Source organism: Scyliorhinus torazame, chromosome 19, assembly GCF_047496885.1.
Source record: "Scyliorhinus torazame isolate Kashiwa2021f chromosome 19, sScyTor2.1, whole genome shotgun sequence".
Taxonomy (NCBI): Eukaryota; Metazoa; Chordata; class Chondrichthyes; order Carcharhiniformes; family Scyliorhinidae; genus Scyliorhinus; species Scyliorhinus torazame.
In genome coordinates, this window is record NC_092725.1 from 104,577,292 (window position 1) to 104,596,364 (window position 19,073).

Sequence of the window (19,073 nt, forward strand, 5' to 3'; positions counted from 1 at the left end):
CGTGGTTTGTTAAGGGTAGGCAGTTGGTGGCCAATGTAAGAAGGCTGTTAAATGTGATCACGATGCCTCCGGAAGGTAGGGAGGTGGAGGTAGTGATGCAGAAAAGCCTTTTGATCGGGTAGAATGGGGGTTTATCTGTGGGAGGTACTGGAACGGTTCGGATTCGGGCGGGGCTTTATTAACTGGGTCAAGTTACTGTATCAGGCTCCTGTGGCAAGTGTGCGGACAAACAGGACAACTTTGGACTATTTTAGACTGCACCGGGGGACGTGACAGGGATGCCCCCTCTCCCCACTGTTTGCGCTGGCTATAGAGCCGTTGGCAATTGCTCTGAGAGCTTCAAGGGGCTGGGTCCGGGGGGGGTTGGGGGGGGGGGGGGGGGGCACAAGGTTTTGTTCGATGCGGATGATCTGCCTCTGTACGTTTCGGACCCAGTAGAGGGGATGGAGGAAATCATGAAGATTTTACGGAAATTCGGGCGGTTTTCGGGGTATAAGCTAAACATGGATAAGAGTTTGTGGTTCAGGCGATGGGTCAGGAGGGGCGACTGGGGGAGCTGCCATTTAGGTCAGTGGGGGGTAGTTTTAGGCACTTGTGCATCCAAGTGGCGCGGGAATGGGACTGGCTGCAAAATTGAATCTGGCCCGGCTGGTGGACCAAATGAAGGAAGATTTCCGGAGATGGGACGCACTCCCGTTGTCGCTAGCCGGGAGGGTACAAACGGTGAAAATGACGGTCCTCCGGAGGTTCCTATTTGTATTTCAATGTGTCCCCATTATTATTCCGCGGTCCTTTTTTAAGCAGGTCAACAGAATGATCACAGGCTTCATCTGGGTGGGCAAGACCCCGCGGGTAAGGAAGATGCTCGAGCGGAGCCGGGGAGAGGGCGGGCTGGCGCTGCCAAATTTTAGCAACTATTACTGGGCGGCTAACATAGCCATGATCAGGAAGTGGTTGGTGGGGGAGAGGTGGGCGTGGGTTCATATGGAGGCGGCTTCTTGTAAGGGCACCAGTCTGGGGGCGTTGGTAACTGCGCCTCTGCCGCTCCTGCCGGCGCGGTACTCCACCAGCCCCGTGGTGGTGGCGACCCTGAGAGTTTGGGGCCAGTGGAGGCGGCATGTGGGAGCAGCGGGAGCATCGGTCTGTGCCCCAATTTGTGATAATCACTGGTTTGCCCTAGGGAGTATGGATGGGGTGTTCCAGGTATGGCAGAGAACGGGAATTGGGAGGATGGGGGATGTGTTCATAGAGGGGAGCTTTCCGAGCTGGAGGAAAAGTTTAGGCTGGTGAGGGGAAACAAATTCAGATATCTGCAGTTGCGGGACTTCCTTCGTAAACAGGTGGCAACCTTCCCGCTCCTACCGTTGAGGGGTATTCAAGATAGGGTAATTTCCAGAGGGGGGGTAGGGGAGGGGAGCGTCTCGGACATCTATAAGGAGCTTATGGGGTCAGAGGAGACGCAGACCGAGGAGCTGAGGCGTAAGTGGGAGGAGGAGCTGGGAGATGAGATAGTGGATTGGATTGGATTTGTTTATTGTCACGTGTACCGAGGTACAGTGAAAAGTATTTTTCTGCGAGCAGCTCAACAGATCATTAAGTACATGGGAAGAAAAGGGAAGAAAAGAAAATACATAATAGGGCAGCACAAGATATACAATGTAACTACATAAGCACTGGCATCGGATGAAGCATACAGGGTGTAGTGTTAATGAGGTCAGTCTATAAGAGGGTCATTTAGGAGTCTGGCGACAGTGGGGAAGAAGCTGTTTTTGAGTCTGTTTGTGCGTGTTCTCAGACTTCTGTATCTCCTGCCCGATGGAAGAAGTTGAAAGAGTAAGTAAGCCGGGTGGGAGGGATCTTTGATTATACTGCCCGCTTTCCCCAGGCAGCGGGAGGTGTAGATGGAGTCAATGGATAGGAGACAAGTTTGTGTGATGGACTGGGCGGTGTTCACGACTCTCTGAAGTTTCTTGCGGTCCTGGGCTGAGCATTTGCCATACCAGGCTGTGATGCAGCCCGATAGGATGCTTTCTATGGTGCATCTGTAAAAGTTGGTAAGGGTTAATGTGGACATGCCGAATTTCCTTAGTTTCCTGAGGAAGTATAGGCGCTGTTGTGCTTTCTTGGTGGTAGCGTCGACGTGGGTGGACCAGGACAGATTTTTGGAGACGTGCACCCTTAGGAATTTGAAATTGCTAACCATCTCCACCTGGATGGTTATGGGCAGACGGGTTGAGTAGAGTCAACGCGTCCGCAACATATGCCAGGCTCAGCCTGACACAATTTAAGGTTGTGCACCGGGCTCACATGACAGTGGCCCGGATGAGCAGATTCTTTGGGGTGGAAGACAGGTGCACAAAATGTGCGGGAGGACAAGCGAACCATGTCCACATGTTTTGGACATGTCCAAAGCTTCGGGGATTTTGGCAGGGGTTTGCGGACGTCATGTCCCAAGGTTTTAAAAACGAGGATGGCGCTGGGTCCAGAGGTGGCGATTTTTGGGGTGTTGGAAGATCCGGGAATCCAGGAGGAGATAAAGACAGATGTTTTGGCCTTTGCTTCCCTGGTAGCCTGGAGACAGATACTGTTAACATGGAGGGACCCAAAGCCCCCAAAGTCGGAGACCTGGCTATCGGAGATGGCTAGCTTTCTCTACATGGAGAAAATTAAGTTCGCCTTGAGAGGTTCACTGTTAGGGTTCACCCGGAGGTGGCAACCGTTTGTCGACTTCCTTGCGGAAAATTAATCGTCAGCAGATTGGGGGGGGGGGGGGGGGGTAGTTTAGGTTCGAGTAGGGGGGTAATAAGGGTGGGACCTGTACGAAAGGTAAACGGTTTTTGCACTATGTTTATGATTTCATGTATATTGTCTATTTTGTTGTTGTTTCTATACCAAAAATACCTCAATAAAATGTCTATTAAAAAAAAAAGTGACCTCTTTTCGACTGGACCACTGTAATCCTTTTCTGCAATTAGTCTGTTTAAAGGATAGAATTAAATAGAGTTGATGTTTTGGTGCTTTATCATTCATTTTTCCTCCGAACTAAAACTGGAAATGACTGATGATGCAACTGAGCAAATGCTTATCACATTTGTATAATGATACTATCTTTTTTAAATTTGAAATATTAGCTTAATCAAAATTATTTTTTTAGCATCTCAGATTAATTATGATATGATCCATATTCCCCTTGTATGAATCTTATCACTGCCTCATAAATCTTTCCTTTCTCACCCACTTGAAATATTTCCAGCTGTGGACATATCTGCTATACAGTTTATATTTAATTCAGGTTTGCTTAATTCAAATTATCTGATCATTCAATTTTTTGCACCAAAGTCCTATTATTTACTTTGTTATAAAAATCAGAGAAGAATGATACAGTGCAGAAGGAGTCCATTCAGCCCACCAAGCCTGTGCCAGCTTTTTGTTAAAACTATCCAATTTAACCCTACCCCTCTGCTTTTCCCTCGTAGTCTTGCATTTTGTTCCCCTGACGTATTTATCTGACTGTCTTTTGAAAGTTAGTGTTGAATTTTTTTCACGCCCTTTCAGGCAAGGCATCCCAGAGCATAACATCTCATTGTTTCCTCCTGTTGCATCTCATTCTTTTGGCAATTGCACTGAATCTGCGTCCTCTGATTACCAACCTTTCTGCCACGGGAAACAGTTGTTCCATATTTACTCTATTGGATAATGCAGGTTATTAGCACAAACATGATTATAACTATCAGGAGTATTTTATATTTGCTTTATATAAAAGAGACAAACTGATGAATATATTATTTTATGTTTAGGTTTTTTATTAATACCTACAGTCTTAACCTTTCACTTTCCAATGACCAGGCTTCCTCAACAACATCAGATGTTACTTCAAGCAGTAGTACGTCTTTGTCGAATTTGAGCACGCCACAGTTGGCACCCACTGCAGAGACTGGCCAAAATCCAGGGAGTTCTGAACTTCAGACTTCTTCCGAACAGACATTGAAGAACTTTGCTCATGCAGTAATCCCACAGCCACCTGAGAGTCAGCAGCCTGATCAGTCAGAGGACTTCCAGAGTCCACAAGAGAAAGTGGAAAGTGGTAAAGCACAGGAACAGTTGAGTCAAAACCCAGTGCAGCAGCAACAGAGCCAACACAATGTCACTGGAACTGAGCCTTTTGTTACTGAAACAAAACCAGTAGACAGTATCCAACACACAACGACTGCTGGAGTTATTCCAACGTCTTCATTGCCAAAAGTTACAGGTAAGCACCATATTTTAAAAAAGTAACTTTTAAATGTAGTTCAGGAATAGGCTGACATTTTTCTCAAAAGGAGAATAGTAGCTGTAATCATTATCATGAAAAGGACTTCTTGGGGGCGGCACAGTGGTTAGCGCTGCTGCCTCACAGTTCCAGGGACCCAGGTTGAATTCCAGCCTCTGGTGACTCTGTGGAGTTTGCACTTTCTCCCATGTCTGCGTGGGTTTCCTCCGGGAGCTCACTTCCTCCCACAGTCCAAAGATGTGCAGGTTAGATGAATAGGCCATGCTAAATTGCCCCTTAGCGCCAAAAAAGTTGGAGTTACTGGGTTATGGGGATAGGGTGGAGGCATGGGCTTGGGTATGGTGCTCTTTCTGAGGGCTGGTGCAGACTTGATGGGCCTCCTGCACAGTAAACTCTATGATTCTGATAGCAATGAAAGCTATTATTTGCCATTAGGAAGAAGCTAGAACTTCATGTTATGCTGAGACGTTTTGTTCTTGGATTAATTCTGCAGATTTGTGCAACAAGATTAAAAATATTGCTTTAACCCACTATTTACAAAAACAGTTTTTAGGCAAGCCTGAGTAGCAATCAAAAATGTGAAATCTGCGGTTTTAGAGACTATACTATTATATTCATTGTTTTTCTTTAATCAGGGCACATTGCTAACAAAGAAATGTGACTGTTTAGATTATTGCAACCTTTTCTGCATCTGATTTCTAAAATAATCCAACCTCCTGGATAAATTGCATTCTGTACCTTGCATGTGTTAAGTTCAGATTTCATTTTTAAAGTGTGTTAGGTATATTTTGTTTACATCACAGGGCTACTTCTGGATGTATAAAAGGATTCCACTCTTTCTTTTCTAAACATTATGCATAACGTAGTAATCAGTTACATCAAATCTTTGTTTTCAGAATGACCTTTTCTGAACTGCTTGTTTTGTTATTTTAGAATGCAATTCTGTAAAACCTCCCTCAGAAGATGTCGCTTCAGAACCAGGTGTGCCTAACATAGTGTCTTCTCAGCATTTGCAACAATGCCAGAAGCTTGTGACTCAGACCCCAGAGCAACCAGCACAACAAAAGGATGCATTGCAGCCTCTGGTGCCACTGAGTGCTCCTCCTCAAGCAGCAGTGCTGAGTCCCAATGATACAAACATGCAAAGCAGTCAGCAAGGCCAGGTGACAGAGGACACTCACCAACCTACCACTTCAAGTATGTTTAACTGGCTGGGAATGTTATTAAGCATATTCTATTTGCGTTTCCTCTTTAGTATTTGTAATTGCAAACCCGTGGCTATACTACATCACGGTGTGCAGCTACTAACCCAGTTGCACTGGACGCTGCGTGTCGCAATCGATTCAATGCAGGTATCTGTGACCACATACAGACTGGTAATTTTCAGTGTCAGGAAAATAAAGAAAAAAAAGCAGCATAGCATCAGTTTTGTAACAAATTGATTCAGAAAGTTGCTAGATATCAGAATCAATTGACAAGCCATTTTTAAAATGTGACTGGAGTTGTACAACTGGCGGGGGTCAGTTACCTCAGTTGGCTTGAGTATGATGCAGAATGATGCCAATGGCGTGGGTTCAAAACCCAGACCAGGTATGGTAATTTATGAACATACAGTGCCCCTCAAGCTCTATAATCAATTGTCTCGCTCTGAGAGAGGTGCCTATGGTCATTCTAGGCTAGGGCTAAATTACATATACTACGGCTGATTTGAAACTAAAGCAGTTTGAGACTATTTGCTGGGAGACTATAGACCAGTGAGCCTGACTTCTGTTGTGGGCAAAATCTTGGAAAGGTTTATAAGAGATAGGATGTATAATCATCTGGAAAGGAATAATTTGATTAGAGATAGTCAACACAGTTTTGTGAAGAGTAGGTCGTGCCTCACAAACCTTATTGAGTTCTTTGAGAAGGTGACCAAACAAGTGGATGAGGGTAAAGCAGTTGCTGTGGTGTATATGGATTTCAGTAAAGTATTTGATAAGGTTCCCCACGGTAGGCTACTGCAGAAAATACGGAGGCATGGGATTCTGGGTCATTTAGCAGTTTGGATCATAAATTGGCTAGCTGGAAGAAGACAAAGGATGGTGGTTGATGGGAAATGTTCAGACTGGAGTCCAGTTACTAGTGGTGTACCACAAGGATCTGTTTTGGGGCCACTGCTGTTTGTCATTTTTATAAATGACCTGGAGGAGGGCGTAGAGGATGGGTGAGTAAATTTGCAGATGACACTAAAGTCGGTGGAGTTGTGGACAGTGCGGAAAGATGTTACAAGTTACAGAGGGACATAGATAAGCTGCAGCGCTGGGCTGAGAGGTGGCAAATGGAGTTTAATGCAGAAAAGGGTGAGGTGATTCATTTTGGAAGGAATAACAGGAAGACAGAGTACTGGACTAATGGTAAGATTCTTGGCAGTGTGGATGAGCAGAGAGATCTCGGTGTCCATGTACATAGATCCCTGAAAGTTGCCACCCAGGTTGAGAGGGTTGTTAAGAAGGCGTATGGTGTGTTAGCTTTTATTGGTAGAGGGATTGAGTTTCGGAGCCATGAGGTCATGTTGCAGCTGTACAAAACTCTGGTGCGGCCGCATTTGGAGTATTGCGTGCAATTCTGGTTGCCGCATTATAGGAAGGATGTGGAAGCATTGGAAAGGGTGCAGAGGAGATTTACCAGAATGTTGCCTGGTATGGAGGGAAGATCTTATGAGGAAAGGCTTAGGGACTTGAGGCTGTTTTCGTTAGAGAGAAGAAGGTTAAGAGGTGACTTAATTGAGGCATACAAGATGATCAGAGGATTGGATAGGGTGGACAGTGAGAGCCTTTTTCCTCGGATTGTGATGTCTAGCATGAGGGGACATAGCTTTAAATTGAGGGGAGATAGATATAGGACAGATGTCAGAGGTAGGTTCTTTACTCAGAGAGTAGTAGTAAGGGCGTGGAATGCCCTGCCTGCAGCCGTAGTGGACTCGCCAACACTAAGGGCATTCAAATGGTCATTGGGTAGACATATGGATGATAAGGGAATAGTGTCGATGGGCTTTAGAGTGGCTTCCCAGGTCGGCGCAACATCGAGGGTCGAAGGGCCTGTACTGCGCTGTAATGTTCAATGTTCTCACATCTCTTGGCTTTACTGTATTGGCAGTTGGATCAGGGTCTAGTGCTTTAGCATTAATTTAGCCGAAGAACATGTCTAATATTTTGACTTTGTATTGTTTCTGAATAGGATTTTTTTTAAATTACCTCTATGTCTCAATATATATATATCTCAATATTTGAATAATATAAATTTAATGGAAAAATTCTGATTCCAATATTTAGTTAAAGTATATAATTGAAAAGGTAAGATTCTTCAAATATGTTTCATATATGTATGTATCCACTATTTAATGGTATTTACAAAGATGAGGAATACTCAGGAAAAATGTGATTATATATATTATGGAATTGCACATGATTTAGCAAAGTGATAATTTTGTTCTCGGAGCTGAGTGGGCAGGATCATACATCTGATGTTCTAAAGAGTCAGTACTAATGTTAATAGATGCATCACTTTAAATATTTTTCTGTGCTGTCATTAAACTTAATACATGGTAAGATTGATTGAATTCGGGCAGCACGGTGGCACAGTGGTTAGCATTGCTGCCTCACGGCGCCGAGGTCCCAGGTTCGATCCTGAGTCTGGGTCACTGTCCGTGTGGAGTTTGCACATTCTCCCCGTGTTTCCGTTGATTTCCCCCCACAACCCAAAAGATGTGCCGGTTAGGTGGATTGGCCTCGCTAAATTGCCCCTTAATTGGAAAAAATAAATTGGGTACTCTAAATTATTTAAAAAAAGATTGATTTAATTCACATCTACCTCTCAGAAAATAACCTTGTAGTCTTCTGTTTCTAGGTCCTGCAAGTTCACTTCCACCATCCTCCAGCACGGCAGTTGTGTCACCAAATGAAGTCTCCAATAGTAATCCACTAGCAAATGGGGTAAACAGAGTTACTATTATTACCTCAGCTACAGTTCTGCTGGTTTAAAAGGTTCCCCAGTACAATAGATTTTACATAGTCGTTATAGAACTAAAGTTGCACATTCTGCCTGAATCTTAAAATATGATATGATGCATACACAACAGGTAATGGCATGCCATCAACTAATTGTTGAGGATAACCTAAATCTGGTAAAACTCTAAGGTCATGCAGTTAATCTCTGGATTGATGTTTTGTGTTCATAAGTGTAAATAACATGTTGCTGCTGTGGCTGATTTTCAAACTTTCTGGGCAGCAGTTGGTTTTTCAGTGATGCACTTGCAGCAGATGCAAAACCTGATCAAGGTTCCTTTTTGCTTTTTAGAAACAAGAAAATTCTCATGCGCCGTTAAAGGTAGCACCAAAGAAAGAAGGCAATGCTTGGTATGATGTAGGAATCATCAAAGGAACCAACTCTGTGGTAACTCATTATCACTTGCCACCAGAGGGCAGTCACGGCGAGGTGAGTGAAATTCAAATAGCCAACTTAAAAGTTATTTTGTGCTTCCCATTACTTGTGAGATCATGGTTTACAAAAGGCTAGGTTTTCCTTTAGTTCTTGGTAATAAACCGGCTCAAATACAGAACTTGAATAATAATAATAATCTTTATTAGTGTCACACGTAGGCTTACATTAACACTGCAATGAAGTTACTGTGAAAATCCCCTAGTCGCCACACTCCGGCGCCTGTTCCGGTACACTGAGGGAGAATTCAGAATGTCCAATTCACCTAACAAGCACGTCTTTCGGGACTTATGGTAGGAAACCGGAGCACCCGGAAGAAACCCACGCAGACATGGGGAGAGCATGCAGACTCCTCACAGACAGTGACCCAAGCAGGAATCAAACCACTGTGCTGCCCATATTGCTGAAAAGACATGTTGCCGAAGCTTCTTGTCTTGCACTCATCAGGACAAAGGCAAGAATGCCAAATTTCAAACAGTCAGAAGAATTTGTAGGCTCCTATAGTAGAACCCCAGGACTTTCTTTTTTAGAGGCAATCTTGTTGATATCTTCAGCTGAAAAATGGATGCGTCAATAACATATTTTTAGCATAACTAAATGACTTTAGAAAAACAGTATGTGAGGTAAAATTACGGATGAGACTAACTCCTAATAACTGGTATGAACCTTTTTTTTAATGAAAGGCATTACAAAACAAAACTAAGTTTAAATATTCCTCTATTTGTTTTAGGATGCGAGTGCTAACACCCCAGACTACAGCATGCTAAAGAAGCAAGAACTCCTCCCAGGAACTGCATATAAGTTCAGAGTTGCTGGAATTAATGCGTGTGGAAGGGGTTCTTTCAGTGAAATATGTGCATTCAAAACCTGTCTCCCTGGATTTCCTGGAGCTCCATCTGCTATCAAAATTACCAAGGTACAAAGAGATTGCAGTTTACAATAAACGTATAGTTAGAAAGATTGTAATTTATTGAGCTTTGTAAGCTTTTCTTTATAAAACCATCTTGCTGCAGCTGAAGATGTGAGGTTGAGGAGGTGGGGAAGCTGCTGCTGTAATATTAAGTTAACGTTTTCTGACATAAAATTTAGTTAGCTTGAAACTGTGTCAAGAAATGCCGAGGAAAATAGTGTTGAAGTGAGCACTGATTTTAATTTCTCAATTCTGTTACCCCTTTTCACAGAGTGTAGATGGTGCGCACCTTACCTGGGAACCACCTGCTACAACTGCTGGCAAAATTCTGGAGTACTCTGTTTATTTGGCTGTGCGCAGCATTCAGGTGACCGAATCGAAATCTGGAAGCCCAGCCCAATTGGCCTTTATGCGAGTGTACTGTGGTGCTAAGCCATCTTGTGTGGTGTCATCATCACATCTTGCAAATGCACATATTGATTGTACGACAAAGCCTGCCATTATTTTTAGGATTGCAGCGCGAAATGAGAAGGGATACGGACCAGCTACACAAGTTCGATGGCTTCAAGGTAACACCGTTTTAATGCAATTTGGGCATCTGCGCAATGTGTCTTACTGGCTTGTGGACGTCAAAATTCCATCATTTTTGAGAAAGAAAATCTGGGTTACATGCTACTTTAAATGCAGTTTTGCTGGTTGATGTGCATTTGACAAAGTAGATGTGCTTTTCTATATTTTTAACTTTGCTGGTTGGCGAATTAATAGTAAAAGAGCATAAAGTCTGGATTTACACTGGATGATCAAAGGACGTTAGAATGAATATTCCACTCAAAGCAATTTTTTTTTAAGTCCTTTTATTGGTTTGCATTTATAGTAATATTGTAAGGAACATTGTACATAATATAGAGATATCTACAGAATGGATATGTACAATAGCAAAGAAAGAAAAACAATTATAGAAACATGCAGATATGTGGCTTTGGGTCTCCTGTTGTTGGCTATCCCCTCTGTGTCGGACTTACTTTGTATGTGTCACCTCCGGTACTATAACATACTAGGGGTGTGTTTGGCACCACCTGGGTGTACTTTTGGTGTGATCGTACCTGTGTATCTCCTCCTCTTTGGACCTCTCGGGCTCCTCTGCCTTGCTCGACCTGCATCCTGGTTGGTGTCCTTTCTCCTCTCTTCCCCCTCCCCCACTTCCTTTGTTCTGCTTGTCCATCCTGGTTCCGGTTCCTTCTTCTCTTCCCCCCCTTATTGGTTGTTGTTTACAAACAGTTGTTGGAACAGGCTGGTGAATTGTGTTGTGGAAGCCATCCTTCGATCCCGTATGGAGAATTTTATTTTTTCCAATTTGAGGAATTCCGCAAGGTTGGACAGCCAGTACACCCCGTGGGTGGCGCTGCCGATCTCCAGCCGAGCAGGAGTCTCAGGCGGACGATCAGGGAGGCGAAGGTTAGGATGTCTGCCTCTCTTCCCCGAAGACTGCCACTAGTGAGCACGGCTCCACCCTCATTCTCAAAACCTTGGGCATGGCCTCGAAGAAGGCGGTGCAGTACCCGACAAGTCTTGGACAAGACAAAACATGTGGGTGTGGTTGCCCGGGCCTCCCTAGCACTGTTCACACCTCCACTCCAGGAAGAACCCGCTTATGCGTGTTCTTGTCAAGTGTGCCCTGTGCACTACTTTCAGCTGCGTTAGATTCAGCCCTGTGCATGAGGAGGTGGAGTTCGCCTTATTCAGTACTTTACTCCAGAGTTCTCCCCCTATCTCTATGCCTAGCTCTTCCTCCCATTTCTCCCTTGTCAGATCCAGTGGTGATCGTAACTCCTCATGTGGCCGTCCGTACATGTCTGCAGTTACCACCCTAGTTGCCCGCAGTTAGTAGTCTGTCCAGTAGGTAGTACTCTGGTAGCTGGGGGAATGTTGTTGTCTCCTTGTGGAGGAAATTCCTTAATTGCATGTATCGCAACTCGTTCCCTTTCGGGAGCAGGAGCTTGTCACTTCCCCCAGGGTCGCTACTGCGCCATCTATGTAAAGGGCCCCACTATCTCTTCATCCTGTCTCCACCTTTTAAAGGTGGCGTCTGTTGTGAAATTATGGTTCTTGCAGATGGGAGACATGGTGGACATTGCTACCAATTCGAGTGGTGCCTGAGTTGATTCCACGTTCTCTGCAAGGCCACCACCGCTGGGTTTCTTGAGTTCTTCGCTGGGGAAATGGGAGCCAGGCTGTGGCCAGTGCGCGGAGTGATGTTCCCGTACAGAAGCTCTCCTCCGTTCTTACCCATTCAACTCCAGATTCCTTGACCCATCCCCGTGCTTTCTCTGCGGTGTCTGCCCAGTGGTAGAGTTGAAGGTTCGGAAGGGCCAGCCCTCCCATGTTCTTCCTTCTCTGTAAGACGCTCTTGTGGATCCTAGGAAAGCCCTTCCACACATGCACCACACACCCACACACAACCTGAAAAGGCTCCAAACTCCCCTAGCAGTGGCCCGATTGCCAGGGCAAACAGCAGCGGGCACAATGGGCATCCCTGCCTCATGCTTCTGTGCAGCCCAAATTATTCTGAGCTGGTGGTGTTTTGTCCATGGGGAACGCTGTACAGGTAGTTTCATCCACAAGGGGAACCTTTGGCCAAACCCAAACCATTCTAGTACCTCCATGAGGTACCTCCATTTGACACTGACTAAGGTCTTCTCTGCGCCCAGTGAGATGATCACTTCTGGTGTCTCCTCCACGGGTGGGGTCATGATCACATTCAGCGGGCGTCTGTGATTCGCCGTTAGATGCTACCCTTGACAAAGCCCTCCGCAACTACCTCTAACACGCCTCGCCAGGCCTACCACAGAACTTTGGTCAGTGTTGAAGAGTGAGATGGGTCTGTATGACCCTCACTCCGTTGAGTCTTTGACTTTTTCAGAGATCAGCGATATTGAGGCCTGTGCCAGTGTGGAGTGCAGGACTCTCTCGATAGTGAGTCGTTGAACAGGCCAGTGCTGCCACAAATATTTTTTATAGAAGTCCACCAGGAATCCTTCTGTACCTTTTACCTTCCCTGGCTACATGGAGTTGATGCTGTCCATGACTTCCAGGTGACTATTCTCATCGGCATTTCTGAGACCCCCTTCTGTGGGGTCAGCCATATTTGCCTCATGGCTGTGCCCTTGCATGCCGGGGTTTCTCTTTGTTTGTGAGCCATCCAAGATGGCCACCGTTGACTTCTCTGTTCCAGCCGTTGGGACATGTGCGTCACGTTGTTAGCGTGACATGTTGTTAGCATTCTAAACACCCCCTCCCACCACTGCCCATCTTCCCCCTGACTTGGTGTTTTGACCCCCTCCTCCACCCCCATTCCTCTTGCTTCCTTGTACTAGCATGTTTGTATCAATGGTCCGTGTGTGTTCATCATTGCTGTTTTCCCAGCCCGTTTTTCCAGATGAACTCATCTTGCCGGGTACATCATTCCGAGGGGAGCTCGATCCTGGGTAGATCCTGGGTGAATCCTCCTGCAGGCTTCCCAACAGCCACAGCGGCTCATTTGATCAGGAACCTGCCCACAATGGGCGGGACCAAGCCGCACTCGTGTAAGTCGGCCTACTTACCCAGTATCTACCAGCCTCCCGGGATCCACTTGCCTCCCCAGGAGGGCCACAGCCGGGCATCATTCAGTACTGGTCCACACAAACGTCCCCTCCGGGGGAGGGGGAAGTAGGTGGTCTCCCAGGCCCCTGGGTAGCCAAGGATAGTGTAGGGTGTTCCCCTGGAATCTGGGCACTGCCAAGCCAGCAGGAGCACTGCCAGGGTGGCAGTGCAAGAGTGCTTAGATGCCAGGGTGGCACTGCCCATGGGAAGGGCCATGTCCATGAAAGTAGGTTGAGGAGGTTATGAAGGGTGTGGGGGGGGTGCAGGACAGGTAAGAAGGGGCCTCAGAGGTTGGGGGAGGTGATGTGTGGGGACCTGGAAGAGGGGACCTGTAAGGGAGTGTGGGTGAGAGGGGGCTGAATATGGGGGGGGCCCCAGGGACCCTATAGCAGGGTGCCCTCACTTTTTGGAGGGGGGGGGGTGGAGAACGTGTCCATGTGTGTGGGGGGTGACATTGCCCATGGGTGTGGGGTATGGGGGACCCACAAGCTCACTTAGAGATCGGGGCACCTTTCAAAATGGCAGTCTCTGAGTTCAGCTCCCCAATGATGGAAAAAATTCTGAGTGTGAGCTAAACTGGTGCAAAACTCCCCAGGGCCCAAAAAGTGACTCTGTGTCATTAGGTAGCGGTGGGGAACATGCCGGCAGAGCCTGCGGAAATCTCCCAGCAAAACCTGCCCCAAATGACACTTGGAAATTTTCCTGTTAAATCGTGCCCCGCACCTTGTTCTTGAAGAACGTCGCCTTGGCCGCATTGAACTCCGCTCGCCACTTGGTCAGGTCGGCCCCCAATGTCCTGGTTTTTACGGATTGTATGCCCTTCCCATTTTCAGGACCATGTGCTTCTTGCCCAGTTCAGGCTTTGCTCCTTGTCTTGGAATTTGTGGAGCTTTGCAATAATCGCCCATGGTGGTTCTCCTGTTTTTGGCCTCTGCTGGAGCAACCTGTGGGCCCTGTCCACCTCTGGGGGCTTGGGGAAGCTTTCTCCCCCAACCAGCTTTCCTAGCAAGCATCTGTGCTACATATTCTGTTGGGTTTCTGCCCACTGTGTCCTCGGGTAATCCGACAATCCTGAGTTTCTGGCAGTGAGACCTGGTCTTCTGGTCTTCCACCTTACCCTTGAGCACACACTGGGCAACCACTAACCTTGCTACTTCTTCCTTGAGCAAGGTGACCCGATCGCTCTGATCAATGGCCACTCTTTCAAATTCCATCACTGTTGCCTCCTGGGTCTCCCATCGCCACTCCTTCCTCTCCAATGCCTCCGTGAAGGGAGTCAAAACGATTACTAACACCGACTTCACGGTCCTTATTGGAGTCCCTATGTTTTAGTAGCTCTTCTGTAATGAGCTCCATCCACTGCCCTGTTGGTGGGTTGGCCGGCGTTTGTGTTGGCGGTCCGTCATGTCCTGCTCCACTTAACTCCTTGTGTCTGTGGTCTGGATCTTCCTCTCCTGACTCTTCTTGATTCATAGACCGCAATCAGTAAGGATAAACAACGACACCTCCTCCACGATAGTCCTCAATACCGGGGCCCTGCAAGACTGTGTACTTCGCCCCTACTATACTCACTGTGTGGCAAAATTTGGCTTCAACTACATCTGCAAGTTTGCTGATGACACGATCATAGTGGGTCGGATCTCAAAACAACGACAAATAAGATTACAGGAGGGAGATAGAGAACTTAGTGGTGCGGTGTAACAACAACAATCTCCCTCAAAACGAAGGAACTGGTCATCGACTTCAGGAAGCGAAGTGTTGTACACGCCTCAATGGTGCTGAGGTGGAGATGGTGGACAAATTGCTAGTTGTAGATATCACAAACAATCTGTCCCAGTCCACCCATGTCGATGCTACGACCAAGAAAGCACAACAGCTTTCCTATACTTCCTCAGGAAATTAAGGAAATTTGGCATGTCCACAATGACTCTTAGCAATTTTTACAGATGTACCATAGAAAGCATCCTATCTAGCTGCATCACAGCCTGGTATGGCAACTGCTCGGTACAGAGTCCATCATGCTAACCCACCTCCCATCCATTGACTCTGTTGACACCTCCCGCTGCCTTGGGAAAGCAGGCAGCATTATTAAAGATGCTTCCCACCCGGGTTATTCTCTCTTCCAACCTCTTCCATGAGGCAGAAGACACAAAAGCTTGAGAATATGCACCAATAGATTCAAAAACAGTTCCTTCCCCTCTGTTACCAGACTCCTGAATGGCCCTCTTATGAACTGAACTGATCTTTCTACGCACCTTCTCTACAGTTGTAGCACTATATTTTGTATGCTTTGCCCAATGGTTATGTTTATGTATTTACATCGTGTATTCACTGTATGATCTATGTTTTTATGTAGGGAGCGATCTGTCTGGACTGTAGGTAGAACAATACTTTTTACTGTATCTCGGTACACGTGACAAATCAAAATCTTGCTGTTCTTGCTGTCCTCCTGGCTCCTTGGCTGACTTGAGTTCATTTCCTCGGGTGGTTGTTAGTTCGGGTGGAGGCAGGGGGGGGCGGGAGGAGAGGGGGGAGAAGAGTACGGCGGCAGTGGGTTTGTTGGTTTAATGACAAATTTTCGGGTTAAAAGGACCTAACCAGGCGAGAGCCACCTTTCATGCGTATGTTCCACACACCGCTGCCATTTGAAGTCCACGCCGAGCATTATGAAAACGTGGAATGCTTTAGCATAAATACTCTTTGAGGCAAATTTAAAATAGAATTTGATTTGTACATTAAAAGAATATAAATGGGCAAAAAAATGGGATTAGACAGGATAGCTCCAGTTGAAGAACTCTCACTGACACAGGTGCAGTGTGGCCAAATGGCTTGTGCTACAATTTGTGATAGAGCAAAGTATTAATTGCCTATATACTAAACTTGAAAAATATACAGCCATAGTATAATTTGCTCTTTTAGATTAATAAATACAAGGTACATGCTGCAAAATGTGTTATACAACTGTTTGTTTGTTTATTATTGATAACAATTGTACAGTGTCAGCTTTGGTGTTAAATTTGATTTAAAATAGAGGGCTGGGTGTTGCAAAGGAACTAAATGACTTATTAAGCATGATCAGGCATGGAGAATCTTTTTGTTCATCTGAAGCAAAAACCTTAAACATAATTGCTTTAAAAAGCAGGATTCTCCAAGGAACAGATGAATCTTGGCATTCTTGGTCACATGCAACACTTGCCTTTATCAAATGTGGAATAGAATATAAGAGCAAGGAGGTTAAGTTGAAGCTGTACAGAATGTTGTTTAAACCACAACTGGAGTGCAGTTCTGGTCACCTCACTATAGTAATGAGGTATTTGCACTGGAGGGGATACAAAGGAGATTCACTCAGGATGTTGCCTGGGGTGGAGCATCTGAGCTATAAGGAGATGTTGAATAGGCTAGGATTGTTTTCTTTAGAGCAGAGAAGGCTGAAGGAGGATATGATTGAGGTGTATAAGATTGAGGGCTTTCAGCAGGGTAAATAGAAACCCTTGTTTGAAGGGTCAATCAATCACAAGGGGACATAGTTTTAGGGTGAGGGGCAGAAGTTTCCAAGGGGATTTGAGAGAAAAGAAATTTGCTCTGCGGGTGGTGAGAATCTGGAATGGACTGCCTGGGAAGATAGTGGAGGCTGGAAAACCTACAACTTTTAAAAAGCACTTGGATGAGTACTTGAAACACCATCGCATTCACGAATATGAGACAATTGCTGGTAAGTGGGATTAGTGAGGGATATGGAGTAGTTATTGTTGTTGCAGACTCGATGGGCTGAAGAGCCTTTTCTGCCCTGTACAACTCTATGACTCTTAAGTCCTTAATAATTTTCTATACGGCCTGTATCTCCACACAATTCCTTTCAGACTCAAATGTGATTTGATTTGGGCTGTAAATGTCTGATTCAGTAGGCTAGTAATATGTGGGCTGAATCTTGTCAGTTTGGTGGGGGCCCTGACCCTGAGCCAGAAAACTGGGAGCAACGCCACCTCGGCCTTTTACAGGATGCATTTTTTTGCTCTCAGGCTCTTAGTTGACTGCCTGTCCTCCACCTTCCCAGAGGCTAATGAAATTCCATGGTGTTGGAAAGACATCTGGCACTCCACCCATGCCAAATTACACTCTGGCCCCCTCCCAGCATGTCGATACAGGGCTGGAAAAATTCAGCCCATGCAAGTGCTCAGATTTGTGGTTTTCGGGTGGCACAGTGGTTAGCATTGCTACCTCACGACACCGAGATCCCAGTTTTGATCCTGGCCCTGGGTCACATTCTCCCCGTGTCTGCGTGGGTCTCTCCCCCCCCCCCCCCCCCCCCCCCCCCCCACAACCCAAAGGTCTGCAGGGTAGGTGGATTGGGCATGCTAAATTGCCCCTTAATTGGAAAAATAAATAATTGGATACTCTAAAATTTATTTTTTTAAAAGATTTGTGGTTTTTCACAGAAAAATGGGATGAAATTACACAATTTGATCCCCCCCCCATCCCAAAAAACTCTTGTTTTTAAAAAAACTTGAATTCAATACCATGAAAATCAAATATACTTATTCAGCCATTACAATCATGATTAATGGAGGAAAACTGCTGTTGTTGCTTGGTCTGGCCTACATGTGACTCCAGACCCACACCAATGTGGTTGACTCTTAAATGCCCTCTGATATGGCCTGGCAAGCCACTCAGTTGTATATGGAAGGTCTATATACGCTTTTCTTGCCAGCAATGCCCAAATCATGTAGTTCATTTTTTTAAGTTCTGTCGTAACCTGGTTTTGAGCTGAAAATCTTTCAGTTGTGGTTTGTAATCTAGCAAGTTGGAAGTGGTGATCTCTGGAATATAAAATCCTAGATAGTTGGCGTTGTGATACTAAGCACCAAATATTGAAGTGGATAACTCTAGGTTTGTTCAGAACCATCACTATTTAGTTGTACTGAACAAATTCTTGAGTTCACATTGTGTATAAGCTGCACTGGTTGAACTAGTTGAGTGCATGAGAAATGCAGCTTGATTAATTGTGAAATGTTAAACATTTTTCATTTCTTTGGTCATGTAACTTCAGATAGCTTATTGTAAATTCCTGCCAATATTTGGTTTCTACTTCAACCAAATTAAGAAGCTGAAATGTCATAATGATTTCCTGATGTAGTGCTGGAATATTTATGCTATATTATATTTGGATTTAGATTTTGTCCTGGTGAAAATTTTTGGAATTGTTGAGTTAATTATTGTAATGATGAAAAGGGATCTGTGTCAGGGAAATTTTAACAACCCAGCCTTTTATGTTCTTTAGACGCAGGTGTACAAGGAACCAAAGGCACTGTGAAACGGCCTACAGCATCACCAGACAAGTAAGTGAGATACTGTGAGGGCTCTGTATGGAGAGGCTTTTCTTAGCATTGTTCTTATTGAATAATGAGATTAAACATTTGCAGTAACTACACAAACTCATAATGGGGCACATGGACCACAAACAATCTTGTGAATTGACCGTCCTTTTTGCAACCCTTGTGATTTTTCTAATTAACAGAAAAGAGAATTGGACACTGTATACCTGTCTGCACATTTGCTACAAGCCCCTATTGCATTACTGATATAAACCAGTTTTGCACCCATAGCACTTCTGTCTCCTGTTTTAACTGAAAGAACATAGGTTTGAGTTCCAGAACTGTCTGTACCTTAAACATATTTGACTTGGGTAAATAATTTATGTTCCTAATCTGTTTAATTGTCATATATGAATTGAGTTTACTTCATTGGACCTTGGGTCACCCTAAGAAATTTGCA

At 45.2% G+C, this 19,073-nt stretch overlaps 1 protein-coding gene and 1 long non-coding RNA gene across 4 annotated transcripts in view; one reads left to right on the top strand and one right to left on the bottom strand.

The window, feature by feature from the left end:
- The window catches only part of LOC140396396 (host cell factor 1-like), a 126,689-nt gene that overhangs the window by 96,664 nt on the left and 10,952 nt on the right, over positions 1 to 19,073 (top strand). For all 3 annotated transcript variants that reach the window (XM_072484981.1, XM_072484982.1, XM_072484983.1), the window contains exons 18-24: positions 3,847 to 4,249; positions 5,204 to 5,467; positions 8,159 to 8,244; positions 8,609 to 8,746; positions 9,480 to 9,665; positions 9,931 to 10,228; positions 18,580 to 18,637. In XM_072484981.1, the coding sequence (XP_072341082.1) occupies positions 3,847 to 4,249; positions 5,204 to 5,467; positions 8,159 to 8,244; positions 8,609 to 8,746; positions 9,480 to 9,665; positions 9,931 to 10,228; positions 18,580 to 18,637 (1,433 nt within the window). The remainder of the gene's footprint in view (positions 1 to 3,846; positions 4,250 to 5,203; positions 5,468 to 8,158; positions 8,245 to 8,608; positions 8,747 to 9,479; positions 9,666 to 9,930; positions 10,229 to 18,579; positions 18,638 to 19,073) is intronic.
- The window catches only part of LOC140396397 (uncharacterized), a 110,475-nt gene that overhangs the window by 42,609 nt on the left and 48,793 nt on the right, over positions 1 to 19,073 (bottom strand). The window contains exon 3 of the long non-coding RNA XR_011936514.1: positions 8,123 to 8,232. This is a non-coding gene — a long non-coding RNA (uncharacterized lncRNA). The remainder of the gene's footprint in view (positions 1 to 8,122; positions 8,233 to 19,073) is intronic.